The sequence below is a fragment of the Amblyraja radiata genome, chromosome 23, assembly GCF_010909765.2.
Source record: "Amblyraja radiata isolate CabotCenter1 chromosome 23, sAmbRad1.1.pri, whole genome shotgun sequence".
Lineage (NCBI taxonomy): Eukaryota > Metazoa > Chordata > Chondrichthyes > Rajiformes > Rajidae > Amblyraja > Amblyraja radiata.
Genome location: NC_045978.1, coordinates 48,193 through 69,983, shown reverse-complemented (window position 1 = coordinate 69,983; position 21,791 = coordinate 48,193). Strand labels below are relative to the sequence as shown.

Here is a 21,791-nt window from a genome sequence, read left to right as displayed (position 1 = left end):
ATGGATTTATGAAAGGGGAATCATGCTTGACTAATCTTCTGGAATTGTTTGAGGATGTGACAAGTAAAATGGATGAAGGGGTGCCAGTGGATGTAGTGTATCTAGACTTTCAGAAAGCCTTTGATAAGGTCCCGCACGGGAGACTGGTGACTAAAATTAGAGCACATGGTAATGGGGGTAGGGTGTTGACATAGATAGAAAATTGGTTGGCAGACCGGAAGCACAGAGAAGGAGTGAACGGGTCCTTTTCAGAATGGCAGGCAGTGGCGAGTGGAGTGCCGCAAGGCTCGGTGTTGGGGCCGCAACTGTTTACCATATATATTAATGATTTGGAAGAGGGAATTAGGAGCAACACTAGCATGTTTGCGGATGACACAAAGCTGGGTGGCAGTGTGAACTGTGAAGAGGATGTTAGGAGGTTGCAGTGTGACCTGGACAGGTTGAGTGAGTGGGCAGATGCGTGGCAGGTGCAGTATAATATAGATAAATGTGAGATCCACTTTGGCGGCAAAAACAAGGGGGCAGATTATTATCTCAATGGGGTTAGGTTAGGTAAGGGGGAGGTGCAGCGAGATCTGGGCGTCCTTGTACACCAGTCACTGAAAGCTGGTACAGCAGGCAGTGAAGAAAGCTAATGGAATGTTGGCCTTCATAACAAGAGGATTTCAGTATAGGAGTAAAGAGGTTCTTCTGCAGTTGTATAGGGCTCTGGTGAGACCACATCTAGAGTATTGTGTACAGTTTTGGTCTCCTAATTTGAGGAAGGACATCCTTGTGATTGAGGCAGTGCAGCGTAGGTTCACGAGATTGATCCCTGGGATGGCGGGACTGTCATATGAGGAAAGATTGAAAAGACTAGAGTTGTATTCACTGGAGTTTAGAAGGACGAGGGGGATCTTATAGAAACATATAAAATTATAAATGGACTGGACATGCTAGATGCAGGAAAAATGTTCCCAATGTTGGGCGAGTCCAGAACCAGGGGGTCACAGTCTTAGAATAAAGGGAAGGTCATTTAAGACTGAGGTGAGAAAAAACCTTTTCACCCAGAGTTGTGAATTTTGGAATTCCCTGCCACAGAGGGCAGTGGAGGCCAAGTCACTGGATGGATTTAAGAGGGAGTTAGATAGAGCTTTAGGGTCTAGTGGAGTCAAGGGATATGGGGACAAGGCAGGCACGGGTTATTGATAGGGGACGATCAGCCATGATCACAATGAATGGCGGTGCTGGCTCGAAAGGCCGAATGGCCTCCTCCTGCACCTATTTTCTATGTTTCTATGAATTGGCCTCCACTGTCTTCTGTGGCAGAGAATTCCAGATTCACAACTCGGGACCCAGCGGTCTCCCATCCCTCCCCTCTCCCCACCCTGTCTCCCCCTACCCTCCTCTCACCCCCCCCCCCCCTCGCCCCGCGTGTGTGGGTGGTGGTTAGTGTGCGTGTGAAGCCGCAACACCCCCCCATCCCCCCCCCCCCCCATCCCCCCCCCCCCCCCCCCCCCCCCCCCCCCCCCCCCCATCGCGCGTTGGGGGGAACAGACCAGCGGGTCTGACTTGGTCTAGTAACTTATAAAACTCTGATCTTGGATGTTTGCTTGTGTACCTGTTTGCTTGAACTTTTTCTTTGATTCACATCTCCTCAAAAACCCGACGTGTAAAACGGTGAAATTTTTACATATTCTGGTAGAGATTTACCTCATGATTTCAAAAATCCCCTCATCTGAAAATTTGATTCATTATTTCCCAAGTTTTTTACTAAAATTGTTCAGCAACTGACATCTTTTTAAAATCTAAGTGCTGAAGCGAGCTGATGACGTCACAATGCCTTTGCTCCTCGCGGCCAGCTGCGCAGAGTTTTCAACGGCTGGGCCACGAGTTGCGAGTGTGTGGGGGGGGTTAGTGTGTGTGTGGGGGGGTTAGTGTGTGTGTGGGGGGGGTTAGTGTGGGGGGGGGGGGTTTGTGTGTGTGTGGGGGGGGTTAGTGTGTGTGTGTGTGGGGGGGGGTTTGTGTGTGTGTGTGGGGGGGGTTAGTGTGGGGGGGGGGTTTGTGTGTGTGTGGGGGGGGGGGTTAGTGTGTGTGGGTGGGGGGTTAGTGTGTGTGTGTGGGGGGGGGGGTTAGTGTGTGTGTGGGGGGGGGGGGTTAGTGTGTGTGTGTGGGGGGGGGTTAGTGTGTGTGGGTGGGGTTAGTGTGTGTGGGGGTGGTTAGTGTGTGTGTGGGGGGGGTTAGTGTGTGTGGGGGGGGGTTAGTGTGTGTGTGGGGGGGGTTAGTGTGTGTGTGGGGGGGGTTAGTGTGTGTGTGGGGGGGGGGTTAGTGTGTGTGGGGGGGGGGGTTAGTGTGTGTGTGTGACGCTGAAGCCCCCCCCCCGTGGTTTATTGATAAGGCCACAAAACTGTAATGAAGTCAGTGCTGTCATCATATCTAACCCATTGAGGCTTCACTTTAAAACTCTAGAAAGCAATTTGTTGCCTCAGCCATTACTTCCTGCAATAGGATTAAAAATGTAAACATCTGTCATAGGATTGAAATGCTAAACGCTGGTATTACATCATTTGTAGATTAGCCTGAGCCTACAGGACTCTGTCTCTCCCCCTCTCTCCATCAACCCTTCACATTAGCTAATTGACAGCTGCACCAGGAATTCAGATAATCATATTTCAGCTGCTAGCAGGGTGAGTGAAGAGAAAGATTATGATAAAACACTTATAGAATCACATTATAATAAAAGCCTGATGTACAGAAGACTGAAATGTTAAACACTTGTGGTTTACAACTGTCTTGGGTTTCTTTTCTTGCCCAATTTCCTGTTACTAAGCATTAAGTTATTCCTTTCAAATAAGTATTTTTTCATTTATGATTCAATAGGACCCTGCAGCAGCAAAATGGATGCAAAACCTCAGAAATCTATTGTCTAAATCTCAGAATTTTGAAAAGCAAACATTGAAACTCTGAGAATTGTTTTTTCTGGTCAGTGCCACATGTTAACAGGAAACTGAGCTGCCTGAAAAAAGGTACACAAAAATGCTGGAGAAACTCAGCGGGTGCAGCAGCATCTATGGAGCGAAGGAAATAGGTGCCTGAAAAAAGGTCCTGACATTTGTCTATTCCTACCAGATGCTGTCTGAACCATTGTGTTCTTCCAGTATTTTTTTTGCCTAGATCTTTGGTATAATTCTGCTCATATTATAGGATGTCTGATTCTAACAGAGAAAGATTGAGCCCAAATCTGCAGATTGCTAATATAGATACATTCACTAACAAGGACAAAAATGTCCACAATATGTTGCTATCCTAATTTCAGCAGGTACTGTACTATTGGTGACAAATAAGTCTTCCCAAATAGTTAAATGTTTCCAAAAGAATTTAGTATCTTTTTCAAGATTTAATTTTTTAACAGTACAATTTTTTTCCCCTAAAATCAAAGTACCCTCTAAAATTTCAGTTATTGACAGGACTACAAATTTTCCAATGCCATTTTGTGGATATTTTTAGTTCTGTGTAGGATTTCTGTGCAGTGAAAGGTGGAAATATGATTGGCAAACAAGTCTACTTGAGCTGAGAGCAGCCAATGCGATAAGAAAATAATGTAGTCGTTCAAATTTGCCCTCATGCATAGTGTGTGCACAAAAAAACATATTTGTTTTAAGTAGTGGTTGCTTCAAACTCAGTTGAATTATAGTTTTGCTTATGCTGACACTGGCTGTTCCCAATGGATGCAGCTTCAAGGGTGTGCTGTAGCTTAAACTATCTAGGATTAAACTAATTTAGCTCAAATTGTGTTTTTCATTTTATGGGTATCAGCTGCCACCTGCTCACTAAATGAAAGCGGCTCAAGTCAGAGTCTGAGTTCTCCGGTTAAGAAATCACAATTTATGTCAAAACCTGAATTATCCCACCAATAATTACAAAACAATGACCAAATGTCAATTTTTTATTAGAGTGGTATTTTAAAAAAATTCACAGATGTGATCAATGTTCCCGTAAGACAAAGAATGGAGTGAAAGTACCCCTTGAAATATTGCACAGATTGAGACTGAAGACTGGGCGCGTTGGGTGGTCCCTTAAAATAACAAAAAAAAACACCACCATCATAAGGCACATTTGCATTATCTCACTTATATACAGGATCTGCAAAGCCCCTTTTTGCATTAACACTGAACCAAACTTTTAACGCTTCTGTTACAAATAGGATTTGGATTTACATAAAGCTACTTTGTAGAACCACAAGTATAGAGTTTTGGCCTGCATACAATTTACAGTAAACGGCTGACGTACAAAGATCTGCAGCTCCCACATCAAAAGTAAATTGTCTGCCAACAAAAGTATTTCTCCTGCAATTTGCAGAAACCAGTGCCACAGTGCCACTGGGGACTTGCAGTGTTGTGGTCAGTAAGGGTCATAGTTTGAGTGAGGAGCTTAAAATCACTGGTTCCCTTTTTTTAAATATACAAGACTTTCTCAAAATACAATTTATTTTATAACTGTGGTGTGTGACACTTTAGAATCTGAAAAAAATATTTATTTGGCTCCAAGTCTACCATGTAGATGATTTTAGGACTATTATAAAACGTCTCACATCACCTTTAAACAAAGTACTACATTTTAAAAGGAATTAAAAATCAAAAGAAAACTACATTCACAAATAACTAACAAACAGATATGTTTACCTTGAGTTCTGTATTCAAAAATTACAAATTAATATCTCAGAGCTAATGTCACATTGCTACATCATAATCTATTAAGTAGTAATTTAAAGGAAGCTGCCATTTAATTTTATAATTTTCCTCTAAGAACCACAATTTAAAGTTACAATTTTCAGCTCAGTAGTAAAGATCCATTATATACAAATGAAAAAATATTCTACTAGCATCTTAATAATTCTGACACTGTGCACGTATCGAGAACTAAAGAACGTGCCACAGAATTTCCATCCAGGAGACCCGCATGAAGCTGTGCTGCCTCTTGTTCTATACTCACTATATCTGCAATCAGGACAGTAGTGTTCAGAGGAAAAACAACCTACTTTAAGCTCAAATCTTAAAATGGGAACAGTAGCCACAGATTAATATAAGATTTAAGTTATCTGCAATTCCTTGAAACACAATTACAGTTCATATATATCTGCAGTCAAAAATACAGAAAGCTACTGATGCTTATTCTGTTGAAATCCCAGAATCTACACACTGCAGAGTGCAAATCTACAAGAGAGGCTCTGAGAATAATTATTGCAACCCCCTTCACTCCGAGGTCTACAATCAATCATTCACCCATGAGAAATTTAATTCAAGTGGGCAGACTTTAAACTCTATCTCCAACCAGGAGAAATGCATTTTAATGATTGTTTGTCCAAAATGGACAGTACAACTGTATTTAGCAACATATCAATGCCCATCCAGAGACCAGAACCAACTGACAAGATTTCTTTGATATCTATATTTCTATTCCCGGCCACCATGTTTCTCTGCCTGTGCATTTAAGATGAAACCATGACATTCTGTTTCTGAGATTCCAGCTCGGCTGCTTGCTGGAGTGCCACATCCACCAGTAACTGGAACCCACTGAAGTCCTGGTGGAGTTCTGGTGGAGTGGGTGGAGGTGTGTTGAACAGCCCATTGTTAGGACTGGTTGGGCCCGTGCATATCACTAAGTCAGTGGGGTTATCAGTGTTAAACAGAGGTTGAGCTAGCTTATGATCAGTTAGTTTTGATGTGTTCTCATCACCATTTCCAGAGTCTGGGCAGAAGAGTAAAGATATGTCTTTGACTGTGGACGTTGTTGCGTGACAGATGACAGAAGGTCGGATAGATGCAGGTAAGATAGTGGAAGACGTGGCTGAAGCAGAATTCTCCAGGTTTGGTGCACCTGTTCTTCGTGACGGGGTCAGTTCAGAGGATTTACTCTTCCGAGAAATGGTGAACTGATGGGGATCTTTGCCATCTTTCCGCAACATATCCGGCAGAAGTCTCCTCCTTGCATTGATGAACCAGTTAGAAACCTTAAGTTTGAAAGCAAAGACAAAAAATATTTAGCACATTAATTTTGTTGCTGTGCTTAAAAAAAGTTACAATGAAAAAACGAGTTAAGATTTGTCAATGCACAACAATTCCTCAGCAGGGTTGGAAATATCAGACAATGCTAGCAGATGCTGTGACCGAACACCATGTAAAGTTGGTGTGTTGTTCAGGATTCTTTTTAAAAGGGATCCTTTGACAGTCAGAAATATTTATTTTTTCTGCTTGAGTATATCTGACTCAAGCTTTGCTTATTTACTGCTCTGCAGCTTTCTGAACATCGAGCCCATTATGAGTTCAACTGCTTGTTGTGCTCAAGACACCTCAGGCCCTTCATTCTGGGCCTGGACACAAATCAACGACTATCCCTTTGCCTCCTGCTGACAGATGCTGCCTGACCCACTGAGTTCTGTCAGCAGTTTATTTTTTGCTTGAGTTTCCAGTTCCTGCAGTTTCTTGTGCCTCCTGTCCTCTGTTGCCCTTACAATTTGTATTCTCTGCTCGTTCCATATGGTTAGTGCTGCGGGTGGAAGCTCTGCAGCAGTCGCAGCAGTTTTATTTGCTGATCAGAGCAGCTCAGTGTCGGCATGTTTTCTGTAGATCATGTAGTCCATGTATAAATGGAGTTGATAGGTTTGATTTAAGGAAGCAGACATTTTGGATGACATTTTCTTTGAAACTTGCCCTTAAATTTTGAAGAGTGAAAACAATTGCTACCTGAATCCTATTTGCTGTAACCTAGACAAAGCCCTTGAAAACAGGCAGCGATGTGAAAACAGTTTGCCTCTCCCAGAACACGAACACGTGATCGCACACTGATCAGGTTGTGTAACTTGAAACCAGTGCTGAAGGAATTGCCATTATGGGCCTTCAAGTGTGGACTGAGCAACTTGATGTGTTGCACAAAGCATACTCTGTGGTGGGGGAGGGCAGCAATGACTGGTGTAGGCAGATGGAAGAAATCTCTGGCACAATTCGAGAAGGAACGATGAGCAAAACTAACAGGACTATTGGGGTCTAAATATGAAAGTAATCCAAGGCTCAGTGACATCTCTGCGGCTGGGCAGTTAAATGAAAAAAAATCTCAGAATTTAACATTTACAAATAATTTACTAAATAAATCATTCTTTCTGTTCTTGGTATTTTATATGTGACCAGTCTAGACTTATCTTTTGAAAAGATTTTTTAATTAAATATTCGGTCTTTCACAGCCTAGTAATTGATAATTTTATTCCAGTGATTGCTGTTGCAGTGTGAGTATCTAACATTTAAAAAGCCAAACAAAAAACACACTATATGTGTTAGGAGAAATTACATTTGAAATTTGATCTTGTGATCCATTTATTTTCCTTCAATTTAGAATTCCTTGTTTTTCTGCCCAACCTGTTTTGAACAGCGGACTCATTGATCAAAACTGGGTCCACAAGACTGTGGGACGACAGTAAACTGATTGAACAACATAAACAGCAGAAAGGCAATGGGTGCTTGCCTGGTCAGGCGGTCAGGAACTTCAAAGGAATATTCAGGCAAATCACCACTTTGCTGAAACTCGGGGAGAAAAAATCTTTCTTGCAACATCCAGTTCCAGACACTTGCAGTTATTTATCATTCTATGTCTACACAAGAAGCTGGCCAGCACATTAGATTTAAATGCACCAAATCAAAAAAGGCTAAGGAAATTTTAATCACAAACTTACTCGTCATCTTAACTACTTTAGAAATAAACTCTACCATAAGGAATAGTAATGCACCTGTGAATCTTAGCCACCAAATACACTGATGTTTGAAAGATTAATTTTTTCAGACAGTCTCTTCAAAATGTTGGAGGGTGTTCCTCTTACTTTCATCTCTAGAAGACACATAATTAGCAGATATTCATTACCACAGAGATGAAATTAGAGGGAAAGCTGACACCACATCTGTGTTTGGTAGGCCTGAGCTTTTGAAGAGAAGATTTCCTCTGTTGAAAAAGCAGTGTTTATATTCGAGGACAAACTAACTAATAAAAGAGAACAAAAGAAACTCCAAGGTTTCAATGGAAATGAGGTCACTCCTTCCCCCCTCCCCCTCCCCCACACAGATCTGTTCTCCTGGACTCTTTGTAAAGAAAGCTTATTGATCAGATGTTGCGTCAGAAGTTTTATTTTCCATTTTGATTGATCAAACACTCTTTGGCCAGGTATAGCATTTTTTGAATGGACAAAGAACTTCTTCCCACTCCAACACTTCCATCTGACAACATGCATGTTCCTGGGGCTATAGTTAAACATTGATTAGTACAGGTGTCAGAGATTATGGGGAGAAGGCAGGAGAATGGGGTTAGGAGAGAGAGATAGATCAGCCTTGATTGAATAGTGGAATAGACTTGATGGGCCGAATGGCCTAATTCTTCTTCTAACACTTATAATCTCAGTCCTGCGAGAGGAGTTGCTCATAAACTGGCTCACAGCCAAATGAGAGAGACAGGAACTCAGAATCAAACAGGATAGTTGAAATGTTGGTTTAAGAAGTGTCTGAAAGTGAGGAAGTTGAAATATAAGTTTAAGGAAGAAATTCCAGCTCGGGTTCAGGAAGGCTTCCTGCTCTTCTCTCAATGGGATGAATTGACCTTTCATTTCTCACTTCCTTAATAATAATATTTGTTTTATAGGGACAGTGCATATTAATGAACATTTGCATGTAAATATGCGAGATTGTAGCCAATCAGTAGCTAATTTCCATCTCTAGTCCCAGGCAAAGGTAGGTGAAGTGTCTTGCCCAAGGACTTGGGCAAGACACTTTGCCTGTACTTTTCCAATGTGATTACCCTGAAGCCATTAAATCAGCGATCTTTGCCTCATACCACACGAGGACACAAGTGAAGATTTCCCCAGCTTGTTCCACACAAGTTCTGCGACCAACTCACTGAACGAGCTTCATTCCATGTTAGCACTGAAACCAATCTTGAAAAATATGACCCATCAAACCAATTATTCCAACTTTAATCATACTTAATAATCATCTTTGATGTGGAAAACCTAGATTCTGCTTTTATATTCATACTCATCTGATTCAAACTCATTCTAATGACCAGGTATTAACATTCATTTAAAAATAACTCCCTTGCCCTTCGGCAGAAGTTCGCTTACACCTCCTCCATCCTCATCTACTGTATCCATTGTTCAAGATGTGGACTCTTATACATCAGAGAGACCAAACACAGGCTGGCAATTGTTTCACAGAACACCTTCGCTCAGTCTGCCTGGATCTACCTAATCTCCCGATTGCTAAACTCTTTAATTCTCCTTCCCATTCCCACACTGACCTTTCTGTCAGGGGGTATGGAGAGAAGGCAGGTACAGGATACTGAGTTGGATGATCAGCCATGATCATATTGAATGGCGGTGCAGGCTCGAAGGGCCGAATGGCCTACTCCTGCACCTATTTTCTATGTTTCTATGTCAGAGTGAGGCTAAACACAAATTGGAAGAACAGCATCTCATATTTTGCTTGGGCAACTTATAACCCAGGGTTATGAATATTAATTTTTCTAATTTGAAGTAACCCCGGCATTCCCTCTCTCTCCACTCCTCCCCCACCCGTCACACCAGCTTTTGTTCTTACTTAGCTCCGGCTAACAATGACCTGTTCCTTTATCATTGTTTAATTTTTTGCATATCTTTCATTATATATCTCATGTTTCTTCTATATCTCGTTTCCCTTTCCTGTGACTTTCAGTCTGAAGAAGGGTCTCGACCCGAAACATCACCCATTCCTTCTCTCCAGAGATGCTGCCTGTCCCACTGAGTTACTCCAGCTTTTTGTGTCTGTCCCCCTTGCTCAACTGTTTGGCTGCAATTTACTAGGAAAGAGAATGCTTCTTCTTCTTGTGTATGGTGTGCACAGCCTAAAGTTGTAGGACAACTTGTTCTATTTGATCTTATTTGATTGTGCACGCCAGGTTGATTGCATTCGTCGAAACAGGGCGGACCACGTGAAGGTTGCAATCTCCCACCCCAAAGAGAATGCTAATAAGGTCTATGTCATGGACGGAAACAGGCCCTTCAGCCCGACTTGCCCATACCCATCAAGACGTCACTTCTACACTAGTCTGCATTTGGCCCTCTAAACCTTTTCTATCCATGTACCTGTTCAAATGTCTTTGAAATGTTTGATAGTCCCTGCCTCAACTACCTCCTCTGGCAGCTCGTTCATATAGCTTTGTAAAAGCTGCACCTCAGAATCCTTTTAAATCTTTCCCATCTCGCCTTAAACTTATGTCCTAGTTTTTGATTCCTCTACTCTGGGTATGACACTGCATTCACCCTATTCCTTCACAATTTTACACACCTCTATAACATCACCCCTCAGCTCCAACAAAATAAGTCATAGCCTGCCCATCCTCTCCCTATAGCTCAGGCTCTCAAGTCCTGCCAACATTCTTGTAAATCTTCTGTGTACTCTTTCCTGCTTAAAATGATCCTTCCCACATCAGGGTGACTAAAACTGAACACAATACCATGTGGCCTCACCAAAGTATTGTACAACTGCAACATAACCTCCCAACTTCTATATTCAATACCCTGACTGATGCAGTGTGCTGAAAGCCTGCTTGACCACCCTATCTGCCGGTTACACCACTTTGGGGGAATTATGTTCCTGCACTCCTAGATCCCTCTGCTCTACAACACTACCCAGAGCCCTGCCATTCATTGTGAAGGTCCTGTCCTGGTTTGACATCCCCAAAATGCAACACCTCACACTTATCAACATTAAACTCTATTCCTTTGCCCACTTGCCCGACTGATTAGGATCCTGGTGTAATTTTTCTCGAGTGCTGGAACATTACTAAATGTGATGTTTGGATGAGGGTGAAAGACTGTATTTCTGTAACCTTTGTGAGTTTGGCACCTGAAACTTAAAATCTTTGTGTTTGCAACAAAAAATGCTGGATTGTCATTGGTCTAGAAAGGAAACACTTAAACATTCAAAAGGGAATTTGGGAAATGCTTGAGGGGAACAAAATTCCATGGCTGTGAGAAATGGGTTCTGGGGTTAATTACAGTGCTCTCCATAATGTTTGGGACAAAGACAATTAATTTATTTATTTACCTCTGTACTCCACAATTTGAGATTTGTAATAGAAAAAAAATCACATGTGGTTAAAGTGCACATTGTCAGATTTTAATAAAGGCCATTTTTACACGTTTTGGTTTCACCATGTAGAAATTACAGCTGTGTTTATACATAGTCCCCCCCCATTTCAGGGCACCATAATGTTTGGGGCACAGCAATGTCATGTAAATGAAAGTAATCATGTTTAGTATTTTGTTGCATATCCTTTGCATGCAATGACTGCTTGAAGTCTGCGATTCATGGACATCACCAGTTGCTGGGTGTCTTCTCTGGTGATGCTCTGCCAGGCCTGTATTGCAGGCATCTTTAGCTTATGCTTGTTTTGGGGGCTAGTCCCCTTCAGTTTTCTCTTCAGCATATAAAATACATGCTCAATTGGGTTCAGATCGGGTGATTGACTTGCCCAGTCAAGAATTGACCATTTTCTAGCTTTGAAAAACTCCTTTGTTGCTTTAGTAGTATGCTTGGAATCATTGTCTTGCTGTAGAATGAACCGCCGGCCAATGAGTTTTGAGGCATTTGTTTGAACTGGAGCAGATAGGATGTGTCTATACACTTCAGAATTCATTATGCTACTACCATCAGCAGTTGGTATAATCAATGAAGATAAGTGAGCCAGTACCTTCAGCAGCCATACATGCCCAGGCCATAACACCCCCACCACCGTGTTTCGCAGATGAGGTTGTATGCTTTGGATCTTGGGCAGTTCCTTCTCTCCTCCATACTTTGCTCTTGCCATCACTCTGATACAAGTCGATCTTCGTCTCATCTGTCCACAAGACCTTTATCCAGAACTGTGGTTGCTCTTTTTAGTACTTCTTGGCAAACTGTAACCTGGCCATCATATTTTTGCGGCTAACCAGTGGTTTGCATCTTGCAGTGTAGCCTCTGTATTTCTGTTCATGAAGTCTTCTGCGGACAGTGGTCATTGACAAATCCACGCCTGACTCCTGAAGAGTGTTTCTGATCTGTCGGACAAATGTTTGGGGATTTTTCATTGTTACAGATAGAATTTTTCTGTCATCAGCTGTGGAGGTCTTCCTTGGCCTGCCAGTCCCTTTGTGATTAGTAAGCTCACCAATGCTCTCTTTATTCTTAATGATGTTCCAAACAGTTGATTTTGGTAAGCCTAAGGTTTGGCTGATGTATCTTAACAGCTTTATTCTTGTTTCTCAGTCTCATAATGACTTCTTTGACGTTCATTGCCACAACTTTGGTCCTCATGTTGATAAACACCAATAAAAGATTTCAAAGATGGAAAGACTGGAGAAAAGACTAGGTGCTGAGAGCTCTCTTACACCTGCATTGAGGCAACATTTAAACACACCCGAGCAATTACAAACACCTGTGAAGCCATGTGTCCCAAACATTATGGTGCCCTGAAATGGAGGGGGGAGGGCGGGGGACACACTATGTATAAACACTGCTGTAATTTCTACATGGTGAAACCAAAATGTATAAAAATAACCTTTAATAAAATCTGACAATGTGCACATTAACTACATGTAATTTTTTTTCTATTACAAATCTCAAATTGTGGAGTACAGAGGCAAATAAATAAATGATGGGTCTTTGTCCCAAACATTATGGAGGGCACTGTAAATGGCTTCACTGAACAGCCAGCATCAGGGTTGGGTCACTTTGTTATTCTGTTATCCTTATCTCAGTCCGATAACCAGCTCCCACTCCTCCTCTCCAAGATACGAGTAGTACTAGCTCGTCAATAACTGATTTGCCTCATTTGGAAATGAAGTTTGGTGGACAGAATGTAACCACAGGTTACAGGTTCACAGGCCAAAACCTAGAGCTCTGGAACTCCCTCCATAAAACCTTGCTTTGCTCCATCCATCTTGGTCCATGAGTCAGGTGTTGTCTTGTTATTGCTGCTGTGAAGTGGCTCGGACGTATTGTTTCACTAATGGTGCTCTTTAAATACAAGTTTTGTTGTTCTGGGTAGCATAATACTTGCCAATTAATTGGTTTATGGTCATCTACAGGGAAATTCCTTGTTCACATAGTAAATAGTAATCATACAGTAATGATAAGTATAATAAATCACTGCAAAACTGAAACAATTTCACCATAAAATACCCCAACATTTTACATTTGTGTGGACTCCCATTACAATTACAGCCACATGTCTGGTCTAATTCTGAAAGAATCGGTGTATTTAGAAAGAAAACAGTGCTATCATTCCAAATAATATTTCCAAGGAGAAATATATAGGAACAAAACACAGTGCTTCTAGATCAAGAAGTATGACAATCCACTGACTTTGTGAGCTAAAGTCACACAAACTACTGAAGTCAAACCTTGCTAAAATTATAGTAATATCTACAATTGCAGTTCATTTTTATTTCTGATATAAATATAAATAACTAAAGTAATAAATTATTTAGAATTAACATTTTTAAATAACTAAGTGCAACCTGCGTGAAAGCAGCTTACACATTTAATGGACGAGAATCAACCTCAGTTTCAGTAGAAACGGTCTGAAGAAGGGTCTCGACCCGAAACGTCACCCATCCCTTCTCTTCTGAGATGCTACCTGTCCTGCTGAGTTACCTCTGCATTTTGTATCTATCATGGGTTTAAACCAACATCTGCAGTTCCTTCTACACATCAGCTTCAGCAAGAATGTTCCATAGAGTATTTACTATACACAGCCCCCAATGATCAGAAACTCAGAACAGAAATCATCAGTGCCTGCGACGCGAGAGCCTGTTCTGCTCACCATACTTTGCCTTTCAGAGGCAGGTATTGAATGTACGTTTAATATTATCTATTATCTGTTGCATAGAATAGTGATCAAGTGCATGCCAACAGAAGTGAGAACAGCAAGTGCAGGGGTAATATTATTAGCTGTTATCAGGCAACCGAATCATCCTACCACAACCAGAAAGCAATGCTGAACTACTATCTACCTCTTTGATGTTTCTTCGGACTATCCTTTACCGACCGGACTTTGCTGGCTTTACCTTGCATTAAACGTTATTTCCTTATCATGTATTGTTAATTGATTGTTTGTAATCATGTATTGTCGTTCTGCTGACTGGTTAGCATGCAACAAAAAGCTTTTCACTGTACCTTGGTACAAGTGATAATAAACTAAACTGAATGCTTGCATGAATTTTGGAAACTGCAGGATAAACAGGATGTAGCTTCATGTCTGACGCCTCCTTTCCAGCAGCCTAGTCTTTGTCTAAACAATCTGTCACAGGGGCAGATGCACAGCAGAGTGCATGGCAACACACACACTTCAGGAGCACCGACCCATCTGGACAGCACAGGCTTCCTAGACATTCTGCAATCCTGTTCCATTTTATAAACTGAGGTTCTTTGAAAAGTGGCTCTGAGTAACAGGCCAACCACCTCCCCCCCGCTTGTAATAAAGCTGTTCTTTACCGTAGAACGTGTTCTAACACAGGGGAGAGGGCAAGTTGTGACTATCTATCTCTCCACCCACAAGGACTGCAGTCCAGTTACAATTGTTGTAAACAACTCGCATATTGTGTTAACTTGTAGCTCAGTAATCCAAATGTAGGTGTATTCTTTTATTTTATTTTCAGGGCTGCAAGTAGACCCACTGCCTCATGACTACAGTGACCCAGGTTCAAACCTGACCTCTGGAGCTATCTATGTGGATTTTCCACATTCACAACAAGACTGCATGAGTTTCCTCCAGGAGCTCCCGTTTCCTCCCACATCCTGATCCTGAAGATGTGCAGGTTGGTAGCTGTACTGTTTCTAGAGCAGGTGGCAATGGAACGTGGGGACAATCGGTGGGAATGTGGGAGAATTTTAAAAATTGGATCAGTGTGGTTTGGGTGTAATGTTGCTCAATGATCAGTGAAACAATGTGATGTGTTTGCATGCTGTACAATATAACTAATGTCCACATATGACACTAATTTGCCTGATGTTAAAAACCACAGGTGCTTAAGTCCACAGGCACCTTTGCTGAATAAACACACGACATTATGAACATGACTCGTGTTTGCAGGGGGGAGCAGGAGCCACCTGTCCAGCCAAACCCCTTCGGCACATCGTGTCCCCTCTGCCACTCAATCATGGCTGATCTATCTTTCCCTCTCAATCTCTTTCTCCTGCCTTATCCCCATAACCCTGACAACCGTACTAATCAAGAATCTGTCAACCTCATACACTGGAAATTGGAGGAACAGCACCTCATATTCCGCCTGGGTTGCTTGCGTCCGGATGGCATGAACGTTGAATTCTCCCAGTTTTGCTAGCCCTTGCTGTCTCCTCCCCTTCCTTAACCCTCGATCTGTCTCCTCCCATCCCCCCGTCCTCTGGCTCCTCCTCCCTTTTTCCTTCCTTCTCCCCCCCCACCCCCCATCAGTCTGAAGAAGGGTTTCGGCCCGAAACGTCGCCTATTTCCTTCGCTCCATAGATGCTGCTGCACCCGCTGAGTTTCTCCAGCATTTTTGTGTACCTTCGATCTTCCAGCATCTGCAGTTCCTTCTTGAACATCTGTCAACCTCCGCCTTACGTATTCTGTTGTGCTGCTGCAAGTAATTATTCTGTCTGGGACAAATGACAATAAAACACTCTTGACTCTTGAAAAATATCCAATGACTTGGCCTCCACGTCTGTAGCGATGAATTCCACAGATTCACCACCCTCTGACTAATGAAATGACGTCATCCCCTTTCTAAAGGAACTTCTTTTATTCTAAGGCTGTGCCCTCTGGTCTGAGACTCTCCCACTAGTGGAAACAACATCTCCACATCCACTCTATCCAGGCCTTTCAGTATTCGATATATTTAATGAGGTTTCCCCCTCATCCTTCAAATCTCCAGCGAGTACAGGCCCAGTACTGTCAAACATTCATAATATGTTAACCCACTCATCTCCGGGATCATTCTCTTAAACCTCCTCTGGATCCTCTCCAATGCCAGCACATCCTTCCTCAGATATGGGGCCCAAAGCTGTTCACCTTACAGTAAGCCCTCGCTATAGACCACTGAGGGAGTAGGTGGTCCTGGTGTATGTTATTACAAGTTGTCCACTATAACCGAGTAGGGCGGGGGCCGTACCTGCCTTCTCTCCATACCCCCTGATCCCCTTAGCCATAAGGGCCACATCTAACTCCCTCTTAAATATAGCCAATGAACTGGCCTCAACTACCCTCTGTGGCAGAGAGTTCCAGAGATTCACCACTCTGTGTGAAAAAAGTTTTTCTCATCTCGGTTTTAAAGGATTTCCCCCTTATCCTTAAGCTGTGACCCCTTGTCCTGGACTTCCCCAACATCGGGAAGAATCTTCCTGCATCTAGCCTGTCCAACCCCTTAAGAATTTTGTGTTTCTATAAGATCCCCTCTCAATCTCCTAAATTCTAGAGAGTATAAACCAAGTCTATCCAGTCTTTCTTCATAAGACAGTCCTGACATCCCAGGAATCAGTCTGGTGAACCTTCTCTGCACTCCCTCTATGGCAATAATGTCCTTCCTCAGATTTGGAGACCAAAACTGTACGCAATACTCCAGATGTGGTCTCACCAAGACCCTGTACAACTGCAGTAGAACCTCCCTGCTCCTATACTCAAATCCTTTTGCTATGAATGCTAACATACCATTCGCTTTCTTCACTGCCTGCTGCACCTGCATGCCTACTTTCAATGACTGGTGTACCATGACACCTAGGTCTCGCTGCATCTCCCCTTTTCCTAATCGGCCACCATTTAGATAATAGTCTGCTTTCCTGTTTTTGCCACCAAAATGGATGCAATGCAGCAATGGAGTGGATAGGGTGTGGGCAGGGGGGAATCGTCAGCATGGTATAGTGTTGCAGCAGCATAGGTACAATGGACAGGAAGTTTCTTTCAGAAAATAAAACCGAACAATACACTTCAAATTTTAAATTTTCTGTCTGGGCAACTGTGAAACTCTGATTTACTTGGAGGAATGTGCCAAAGAGGAACCCTGCATTTATATAGTGCCTTTCACTGCACCAGTCGGACAAACTCCTGCAAGGAGCAATGAAATAAGAGAAGGGCTCCACTGTTGTCTGAATAATAATGAACTCCTTCAACAAAAACAGCCCTGCAGTTCAGGTTCATATCCATGCAGATGGAGCCAATACAGAATAAAATGGTGCCCTCTGTGACTGTGGCAAACACGACATTCCCAACCTATGACACACGGACCACACCATCCTGTTCCAAAACCCATCCACGGATATTCAGAATCTTTGCCCGATTCCACCCATCTCAGCAAGGGCAGATGGCAGCAACATTCCCTCCAAACCCATCAAGTATCAGCCCTTTGTCCTCTCCCACTAAGCTCCAGCTCTTTCACCTCCATCATCCCCTCCCTCACATTAGGGATGTTTTTGTACACAAATGGGTATTATACAAATGAAATAAATGTATTTTTGTATCTGAGAGAGGGCAGCTTTGACAGTGTAACCCTCACTCCACTCAAAACAACAGCCTTATCAAGCCACATCATTATGTCTTGATAAATCTGTTGGCACTTATGTCACGAATGTTTCTGTATTTCCACATGACACAGAGGCCATTTCACGCCATCCAATCTATATCACAGAACAGTTCCATTGCCCAAGTAATCAACTCCACTCGTTATACCACAGGTGATTTTAGTTAAATAATTACTGTCATATAAAGCATCAGCTGTTGCCTTACCTCAGGCTGATGGTCTGTGTAATCTCCCCTTTGTTTTAAGGCAGTCTTCAAGCGAAGATCTAAGAAGTAGACACGCTCTCCAGACCTTGTAACTCCGGAACTTTGGACTACTGAGAAACGGCTTCGGTAACAAGGTCAGAAAATGGCTACTATGTTGTTCTTTCTTTCCCTATCTAATTACGATGCTTGAAGTAGCTTAGGACTAAAGTAATTTCCCCATACGTGCTATAAATGTTTGCGTGCGTAAGTCACATAAAGAAATGAGTAGACCATCATATCCCTTATGCCTGCTCCAAGATTCAGTAATATTGTGGCTCATTTCTTCTGCCACCTCCCAGATATCTAATGATTAATCTCACTTCAAGAAAAAAATAATTGCATTATTTAGAGATTCAGATGTGATTTCAGTGTAAGACTATGAACAATAAGGCTCTGACACCGCTTACAACTGCACCATCACCAGTGGTAATGTCACCAGAGGCTAACAGACACATTCGCTTAAAGGTCAATCATTTGTTGCTTTGCAACTCTATAAAAGTCAGCAATATACAATTTTAAATCAAATAAGTACCTGACATTTACTGTGTGTGTAAAGGAATTATATTTACAGACTTTGGAGAGGTATCCTATGGAAAGTTAGGTTTTCTGTAAATGAATCTCTTTGTAAGCAGGACATGTGGTGAATGTAAGCTAAGCTGAAAGAAGGCTTAGCTCTTTATTAATGACAAGGAAATACTAGCCATGCTAACCCAACATCTGCTGCTCACAACTCATGTTTGTGGAGTCAACCATTCGATTACAGCATGGAAGAATGTATTGGTGATAGTTCCTGGAAGCTGCATGCACTAGAATTACATGCAAGTTGGGAATTACATGCAAGTTGTTTTAATTGCATCCGCTGGAATAGACTGTGTAAAGAGACGAACAAGATAGATGCATGCTGCTCCATAAACTCCAACACAAAGGAATATCTTTCTGCTAAATTCACCCTTAAATCCCAATACTACAATTTAATGAAACACTTGAGCAATCCCTCACCCAGGAATTCACAAATTAAATTATCAGGCAACAAAATATTACATTATAAAATGATGTTTGAAGGCACCTTTTTTTAATCTATATCATGAAATTCAATTACTTGTCCATAAAACTCAGGCTTGGAGTAAGCAATAACTAATAAGAGCTTTTCTTCTGAACTCCAACAAGGCAGACTATTTGTGTAGGAAGGAACTGCAGGTGCTGGTTTAAACTGAAGATATTCACAAAATGCTGGAGTAATTTTGCAGGCAACAACATTAACAGGAACTGACTTTCCCAACGATATTCCTGACTAACTGCGTGACTATTACACAAAGACTATGTGTGTCTATCTTCGGTTTAAACCAGCATCTGCAGTTCCTTCCTACACATTACACAATGACTGTCAGACAACGAGTGTGAGATTCTTCATTTTATTTCAAACTTGTAGGTTAATTAATTATAAATTAGCTTCCAAAATCAGTTTAAAGATCTATTTGCAATAAAACACCAATTTAGCCGTAATCACAACTCTCAATAAATTTAAAAGGACACGGAAGAAAAGAAAGCTTAGATTGATGACAAGAAACCACAAAGGCTATGACCATGTGGGGACAGGCTGGTTTCACTTTTACTAACAGTTTCACAAAGCAACTGAACATCCTCTTAGGCACAATATGGATGATGGAATCACAAGAATTCAACTTCGCAGCATAACTGTCGAAAGCCATACTCACACACGTGTACACAAAACAAAAGGCAATGCTCGCTCATCCTGCGTTTAAAACTAGACAAACAATAGAAACTTCCCCATTCCTTAAGGCAATCCAACGGGCTCTAACTTGCTTCAGAAATATTTAACTGCCCCTTCCCCCAACTAATATCCCTGGCAATCTGGCAAGTGAAGACCAAGTTGCCCAAGTCGATGCATTTTGCTTTAGTTTACACATTTATCCATTTTAATGTTCACCACGTTTGTGAAGGAGAGATTTATTTTACTTCGTTGTGTTACCGTGAATCAATTATTTGCTGCGGCGATAAAAAAACAAATGTAACTTTGCACAACTCGATATTGTTGCTGATCCCAACAGACTTGTGTATTTTATCGTTAATCCTTTCATTACATTGTGTTCCACAACGGCCTTGGCCCCGTGTCCCTGACCACCCACTCCCCAAGTGTGGCCGGACTCCTTCCTACCTGTAATACGCTGAGGTCGGCCTGTCCGGATAAGCTCAGCTTCTCCTGCTCCGATGGGTAGGCGTTCAGGCGATGCTCGTACAACCAGTCCCGCAGAACCTTCACCGACTCCTTGGAGAAGATGACATGGCGCTTCCTCTTGCCGGCCATGCCCTCGTCCATAGAGTCACTGTCCGAGCTCCGGCCACCCACGGCTGCTGGCAGTAGCAGTGGCAGAGAGTTAGTTAGTTATGGGGTCAGAAACACAAGTAGCCCGGCCCGGACCCATCACTGGAAACAACAGCAGCGGCAACAACGGACCTCACTCACTCACTCACTCACTCACTCACTCACTCTTTACATTTACGATGCAACAACGCGCTCAAAGTCAAACCCTCCATCATCCACAAACCCGCTGCATCAATAACTCGGGTCAATAAATAAAGTTAATTGCAAACATGAACCAGAATAAACTTGGGCATAAAGTTTGCCGCCATTGAGGTGCAGCTTTTGTTTGAGTGAAGCAGGAACTGGCGGTAATCCCGGCTCCATCTGTCACCGACACAAACTCTGTTTTAGCGGGGAGGGGGCAACAACTTTGTAAAGTTACACCTCAAGCTGCAGCTGGGAAGCCCCAGGACCAGGGATCTTATAGCGATGTCGGGTCTTTGCCCCAGGAGCTGGGGAGCGGGGGCTTCTGCTGCAACAAAGGGGCCAACACGCCGAGCCCGAGAGACAACACAACAAGGCCACCCTCACCCTCACCCTCCCTGTAACGTCACCCCCCAGAGGAAACCCCTGCAACTAAAAATAATCCCTTTCCACAATCACAGCGCGGGGGGTGGGGGGAGAAGGAGATGAGAAAGAGAGAAATATAAATGATGCCAAACGCGAGCAGCTCGACCTGCCATTGTCATTGTTCGAGGCAACATTGACAGACAGAGTCTACACCAAGGTCACACCTACCTTTTCTCGCAGCTTTCATCTTGCTCCACGTTTACTCTTCCTGTCGGCGACACAGTTTGGATTTTGCAGCTTCATATAAAAGTGTAAAGTCGCAGATGGTGAAGGAGCTCGTTGTGTGTGTTTGTGCAGCTCAGCTCAGCTCGCCTCCCTCTCTCTCCCTCTCTCCTTCTCTCTCTCCCTCTCCCTCTCTCCCGCCGCTGTGCAGCGTGGGCAGCGAGGCGCAGTTAAACAAAGCTGCTCGCTACCTGCTGCCAGACTGCGGTGATGATGGTGATGGTCGCCTCTCACCAGCGCTCACTGACAGCTCACCCCGGAAACCAGCGCCACTCACTCACCCACTCACTCACTCACTCACTCACTCACTCACTCACTCACTCACTCACTCACTCACTCACTCACTCACTCACTCACTCACTCACTCACTCACCCACCCACCTGCTCACTCACTCACCCACTAACCCACTCACCCACCTGCTCACTCACTCACCCACTCGCTCACTCACTCACTCACTCATTCACCCACTAACCCACCCACTCACTCACTCATTCACCCACTAACCCACCCACTCACTCACTCACTCATTCACCCACTCACTCACCCGCTCACTCGCTCACTCACTGCTGCTGCTGCTGAAGATTGAGGGGGGATCTTATAATAATAATAAACTTCATTACGGACTCGAGGTCCAGACAAGGGGCAACATTACATTTTAAAAAATGCATTGCATATTTAAAAAAAATATCATAAAGTACATATAAAATCTTAGTATATCACATAAAAGCATCATAAATTATATTAAAAAAAAACACAATACATGAGTTAAAAACACAGATTAAAAGAATG

At 42.8% G+C, this 21,791-nt stretch overlaps 1 protein-coding gene across 2 annotated transcripts; it reads right to left on the bottom strand.

Annotated features, from left to right (window-relative positions):
• Positions 1–3,909: 3,909 nt before the first annotated feature.
• Positions 3,910–21,094, bottom strand: tgif2 (TGFB induced factor homeobox 2). 2 transcript variants are annotated; one of them, XM_033041282.1, is made up of 3 exons: positions 20,948–21,094; positions 20,003–20,199; positions 3,910–5,989 (listed from the first exon to the last, which is right to left on the bottom strand). In XM_033041282.1, exons 1-3 carry the CDS (start codon positions 20,964–20,966, stop codon positions 5,468–5,470), a joined length of 738 nt encoding a protein of 245 aa, XP_032897173.1. In that variant the 5' UTR covers positions 20,967–21,094; the 3' UTR covers positions 3,910–5,467. The 2 variants fall into 2 exon arrangements, with proteins under 2 accessions (XP_032897173.1, XP_032897174.1); XM_033041283.1 differs by having other exon boundaries at positions 20,003–20,196.
• Positions 21,095–21,791: the final 697 nt, after the last annotated feature.

Excerpts from the sequence above, each read along its gene's own strand:
- tgif2 (XM_033041282.1), bottom strand. Across the intron at positions 5,990-20,002 it reads CCGACCTCAGCGTATTACAG|GTTTCTAACTGGTTCATCAA; the intron begins GTAGGAAGGAGT and ends TTCAAACTTAAG.